We start from the raw sequence: 6,000 nt of genomic DNA, 5'->3' as shown, positions 1-6,000 counted from the left end.
ACTGGTCCTACGATTGCTAATGAATACCTCTACATCTTAACATTAAGTACATAACACCTACGACTACTCACTAAAGAGAGAGTGAGATATAGAGAAAGGGCAAAACGACAAAAGGAGAATGAGAGGGGGAAATGTGAAAAATACCAACCAAGAAGTGTATAGACCACTACACTGGCATCAAGACAGCACTCTTTTACAAGGTAAAGTCATATTCCTGTTTTTTTTCTTTTTTCTTTTCTTTTTTACACACTACTAAAATACAATGATCAACATAAGATTACTGAATGGAGTGACAGGGAATGAAGAGAAACAATTGATAAATACAGTACATAATATCTGTATTATTGCCAGTTATATTTAGTATAATCATTAACATCCACAAAAATATTGATAAAAATCCATCCCTATTTAAATTCAAAACATGTTCGGGATAATTTTCTTTCTTTCTTTTTTTTTGTATGTTTGTCTTTTTTAAAACAGCTCACACAGTTAGCACAACGTTCTTCTTGTCTTGTCTTTTTTTTTTTTTTAAATCATATTACTTTTATCACATCTCCTTTTTGAGAAAGAATCCAGCATTCTGCCTCACCTGTTAGTTTAGTGAAATGAACAAGAAAAGAAAATTAAATAAACGAAAATAAAACATTTTCAACAAGACCGAATAACAGCATACATCAGTCAATTCATATTGTAAATATCATTCATATTTCTAAATGCCATTTGTGTCTCATCAAATCCAGTCCCCACATGTACAACAAATGTGTGTAGCAGCTACTGGTTTCAATCAGTTTCAGTGTTTCTGAGGAAATTAACTATTGCTACCAATAAACTCATCTGTCATCTCTTGATATTCTAGAATAAAATCCCTGGAAAGAGATTATTTAAAAGTACAGTCTTCGAATCAATGCAAGCCAAGACTCGAGATTCGTAAGTGTTATCCCGTGTGGAAAGAAACAAACGGCTTCCACAGCGGTCCTTCACATGACCCACGTTAGAGACTGTCAGTTCACATGTGCAAATAGAAAATGATAAATTCTCTCTCACAGTGCAATGATTTACTTAATTTCAAAACAACACTTTAATATCTTTTTCAACATCTGTCTCAGGCTAAAATAAATTAATTTGTAATCTCCTTTAAAGTAATTCTCACAGGACTGAGGTAATGGTACAAATGATTGATTTGCCTTTGTTATTCGAATCGTTTGGCGTAAAAATCTCGACACTCGATGGGAAAAAGCCAAATGAAAGGCTAAGATGAAATGTCTTGACACGGTTTGAAATCATAGTTCATGTGTGCTTCGGATTTTGTTGTGATTTTCTTTTGTTACGATGCTGATTTCTGTATACCTTGTAAAGTATATTCTCTTTGTAAGCTGTGCACATACTATCTAATCCATATGCTGGTATGACACCTGCACAGTTGTAAAGCCGACGGTATTTACAAAGCGAGCTAACAGTGTTCGATTGAGTTTCGTCCGTACTGGGGTAAATCACGGCCTTTGTGCTACAGATGGACCTCGGTTACTGCATTGAGCCTCGAAGATATTTTTGCACTGACATATTTCGGCTTGCGCACGATACAACCTCTATGACACCATCACAAAAATATGGTTCTCTCTCAGAAACAGTTTGATGCAGTGAAGAGAATAATATATACAGTTTCAGAATTCTTTTCTTTTGAAATCTCATTTCACAAAGTATTAAAAGGAAAGCTTTTTCTTTTCTTTTTTTCATCGACAACAAAACTTACATTTATAAAAAAGGACTGTGAAAATATTGTAGTCCTCTTATTGCCCAAAATAGGTAATCATGGTTAACAAGACATCACAATAAACAGAACGGAGCTACTAAGATTTTTTTTGAGTTACCCACTCATTTGCGGTTTAGGTTTGAATTAAAAATGTCACCTTTTCAAGCTGAGTCATTTAAATCCGTTTTCTTGCTTGTATGAAACGTGATAGACGAGGGCTGTGAAATAAAACTGCTATTGGAATATTACAACCAAAACAAAAAATGACATTTTATGTTTACATAGTCGCGCTCATCAGAGAACATTCAAGAACAATGAAGAACATCTAGAAACTCAAACAAACGTTGGTTGATTCAACGCGTACACAATAAAAAGATGACTAAAATGCTTCTAAAAGGAAAAACAGTAAAGAAAAAAAAAAATCCTAATTCAAGGTCAGGGCTACACTAGGATAAAATATTCAGAAGCCAAGATTTCAGTATAGTACAGCAGATTGTTTAGTTGTTTTTTTCTTCTTTCTGAGATGATTCTGACGTTTCGGTTTGTTCTTCGTGTGGCGCCATCTCAGCTTTAGATTCCCGTTCAGCGCTGTAGTGCTTGAAGTTTAATGGCCTTTACCTGTACACAGAACCAATTAGAAACTCCGGCCAGTCTTCCCCGGGCCTCCTGATAAACTCTGCTGAAACAAACAGAGAAGCTGCTCAAAATTCACACATACTTTCAGTAAAATGGTGTGTGTGTGTGTGTGTGTAAAGTGTGCTGCTGCATCTGAGCCTTGCAGTTGACGAGTTTGAACACATTTGACTACCAAATACATATTTTTCCAATGAGAAGAAAAAAAAAATCATTCTAAAATGACAGATTTGTAAACAAATACACCACTGTTCAAAGTAAGGGGTCAAACAGTAAAGACATTTATAACTTAAAATATTTCCATTTTAAATAAATGCTGATTTTTTTACTTTTTATTCATTAAATAATACTGAAAAAAAAAAAAAAATATTAAACAGCACAATTGTTGTTAACAATAATAATATAAATGAATGTTTTTGAGCAGCAAATCAGCATATTTCTGAAGGATCATGTGACAATGAAGACTGGAGTAAAGCAATTTCAGCTTTGCCATCACAGGAATAAATTACATTTAAAAAATATCAGCTAAAAACATTCATTTGAAATTGTAACGATAATTTACAATATTACTGTTTTAACTGTATATTGGAAAAAAAACTTACCTTTTTGTTTGAACAGTAGTGTAAATAGCGTATGTACACATTTTTATTTTCAAAACTAATATTTTTTTATAAGAAAACTAATTTTACTTCCAAAACCTTATTTATTTCTTTATTTTTTTTAAACTGTATTTGTTTATTTCTTTTTTTTTTAAATGGGTGAACCACAAACTTTCAGCTTGTAGTTTATAAATTCTGACATTTTGTACAATTCACATGAATTTCAAATAAAAGCAAGGTTTTTAAAAGCATCAATTGGCTTTGGAAGTACATTGTGTTTGATGAACTGAAGCTTCCAATCCTACACCGTAAATCTAGTATAAACCATGTATTGATTCAGTCCGGCTGAAAGTTTGCTGCCAACAGCTTTAAATTGATGTAGAGATGTTATATAGTCAGAATCACTTCACCGTCAGCATCTTTTCATTATCAGCTTCAGTCGTTTAGGCTCAGATACAGAACACACTGGCACTTTTATGCGAACACATCTTATCTACATGGGGTTCAGACATCGACATAACACATATGTTAGTGTATCAAGCATGCAGAAACTCTTTGGATGTCCATCCAACCAGGAAATGACAAGTTAAGAACCTGCTTCTGCAATATCTCTCCGCTGCTGTTGCTTTCTCTGACTGCTGACGTGTACTTCAATCAAACGTTTGGAGAATCCATACAGATGGAGCGATTCTACCTACTCATTAAATCAATCATCCGTTTTGCCTCAAGGACAAAATGAGAAGCTCTTTAGGAAGATTATGGGCAACAAACCGCAGTCCACAGGCCTCTTATCCAGACGACAGGTCACAGGTAAATGCCACGGAGCCACAGAGTTTGGCATAATCGCACTTGATGATTCACCGTAGGAGAGAGAAAAAAAACAGTCTGGGTGCAAATATTAACCAAGTATAGGGGAAGGATTTTGACCGGATAAATGCGCATCCACTTATCCACACACACTGCATTTAAATAAGCGAGCTGTCACCGATTTAGCCATATCTGGCATCTCAGCATATACTCAAAATCACCTTTAAGTCCTTAAGACCTAGCTATACAAGTGCAGTGATTACGGAAACAGCGCCTTATCCGAAAAACCTGATGAATTACATCAGATGGCACCTAAGTCAACAGATTCTCAGCAAAGAGGGCTCGCTTCCAGGTGCACACTAATCAAAGCCGCAACACCTGTGCATAATATCCAAATACAGCACTTCATAGAGGATATGAGTCGATGTGCGTCGGGCGTGCTGTGTCGTGGCTGTCGCAATACAACTCTGGCAGTGAAAGAAAGCAACTGCGCAGTTTTGAGTAGACCCGCTCGCAGACATCATGCATGAAAGGAACAGTCGAATGACAGACAGGCAGGCAGAGGATAAAGGAGGAACTAGTGATAAAAAAGTAAAGGGGGAAATGTGTAGCCGCCACACTTACGGTGTTTGCGAAGCGGTAAACACTTTTAAAGGCTTTCAAAGGGCTTCAAAATGTGGAACCAATAATAAAATACATGTTCAAATGAGAAAGAAGACTTCTGAAAACCAGGTTGTTGCATATGAAGTTTAAATTTCCTTGTCTGAGATGTAAAAGCCCTGTAAAAGCCTATGGTGCTGATGAAAAATAAAAGCACTATACGGATTCAACGTAAACTCATCTAAGATCAAAATGAGAGGGAATCAAAATCAATAGGCAGATGGAACAGGAAGATAGTAGTGAATAGATACATAATTATGAAGGCACAAATCAAAATATATATATATATATATATTACATAAATGGTACAGGATATCTACCTCAAATGAGATGGCAACCAACCACCTGTTAGGTTTCAATGGTATCCATTTGTAAAAGCTGTCGCAATCAAAGGACCCTAAAAGTGTACAGTTAGTAATGGCGTCAGTATGCATTCTGAGTGAAAAGGCTAATATGTCTATCACTCGCAAGTCATTTTTATCATTGCATGCGTTGCTAGCATGAATGAATGTTATATAAACTATAAAGATCAGTCCACATCATTTCCTCGGTCTGATCTAGGTGAACAGCAGGGGAGAGCAAGAACAACTGTAGCAGGTCATAAATTAATGCACAATACACTTATTGTGCCCATATTTTAACACCTGAATGAACTTATCAAACATCGAATCGTATAGAAAGGATTGTGACCTTTGCCAGACGTTTAAAGATTGCATGACTGAAACATTGCTATATATACAGTATATATATATATATATATATATATATATATATATATATATAGTGAGCAACAGAGCTACAGTAGCGTGGAAGCAAATTAAGCAAAAAAAGTTATAATAAATTTAAAAGTGTACTTAAAATAAAAAAATAAAATGTAATTTATGGTTTTAGGATCATAGTTATATTTACAATAAACCAAATCATACAATCCTTTAAAAGATACATTTTGGGCCTGTTTTTCATTTTTTTATTTAATTTATTTTTTTACTACTACTACTAGCCTACTACTAGATATTATAATAAAACAACTTTATAAAACTTAACAGAGAAAAGAATAATACAGTAGACTAACAATTAGAATCATTCACATAATTACATTTTTTATTTTCTGTTACATCACAAACTGTATCACCATTTCAAATGATGCAGAAAATGTATAGTTGTTTAATATTATCCATCTCAATTAGGTAAATTTAATAGAGGCTGGCAATCAAAGATATTTGAGGTTAATTTAGGCTAAAAATCTTCTGAGAAAAAACAAAACAAACAAAAAGCGTTTTTGTTCCTGCTCTCCCCATTTAAATCTTTTATTGCCAAAAAATAAAGTAAAATGGAAAGAAATATGTACGTTTCAAAGAACAAGAGAGAATGGAAAGTATGCTTTTCAACAAAGATCAAGTAATTGCATATATTGTAATCTTCTACATTCATGCCAACAATAACAACATTAATGAATTCATCTAAAATCACAATTCATGCAGCAAACATAAGCAAGAGACAAATGCTGTCAGAAATAACATATAAGCTTCAATCTGAGCAGGAGAACTGTGA

The 6,000-nt window shown here is 34.2% G+C and overlaps 1 protein-coding gene across 17 annotated transcripts in view; it reads right to left on the bottom strand.

Annotated features, from left to right (window-relative positions):
- Nucleotides 1-244: 244 nt before the first annotated feature.
- Nucleotides 245-6,000, bottom strand: part of LOC306853891 (RNA-binding protein Musashi homolog 2-like) — a 274,331-nt gene continuing 268,575 nt past the window's right edge. For 4 of the 17 annotated variants that reach the window (XM_079391566.1, XM_079391559.1, XM_079391563.1 and 1 more), the window contains one exon: nt 474-2,426. In XM_079391566.1, coding sequence (XP_079247692.1) covers nt 2,385-2,426 — 42 coding nt within the window. In that variant the 3' untranslated portion in view covers nt 474-2,384. Of the gene's footprint in view, nt 2,430-4,769; nt 4,847-6,000 lie in introns of all 17 variants that reach the window. The other 13 variants (XM_079391558.1, XM_079391561.1, XM_079391565.1 and 10 more) reach the window with 10 other exon arrangements.

The sequence above is a fragment of the Barbus barbus genome, assembly GCF_936440315.1.
Source record: "Barbus barbus genome assembly, chromosome: 34".
Lineage (NCBI taxonomy): Eukaryota > Metazoa > Chordata > Actinopteri > Cypriniformes > Cyprinidae > Barbus > Barbus barbus.
This window is presented reverse-complemented; position numbering and strand designations above follow the sequence as displayed.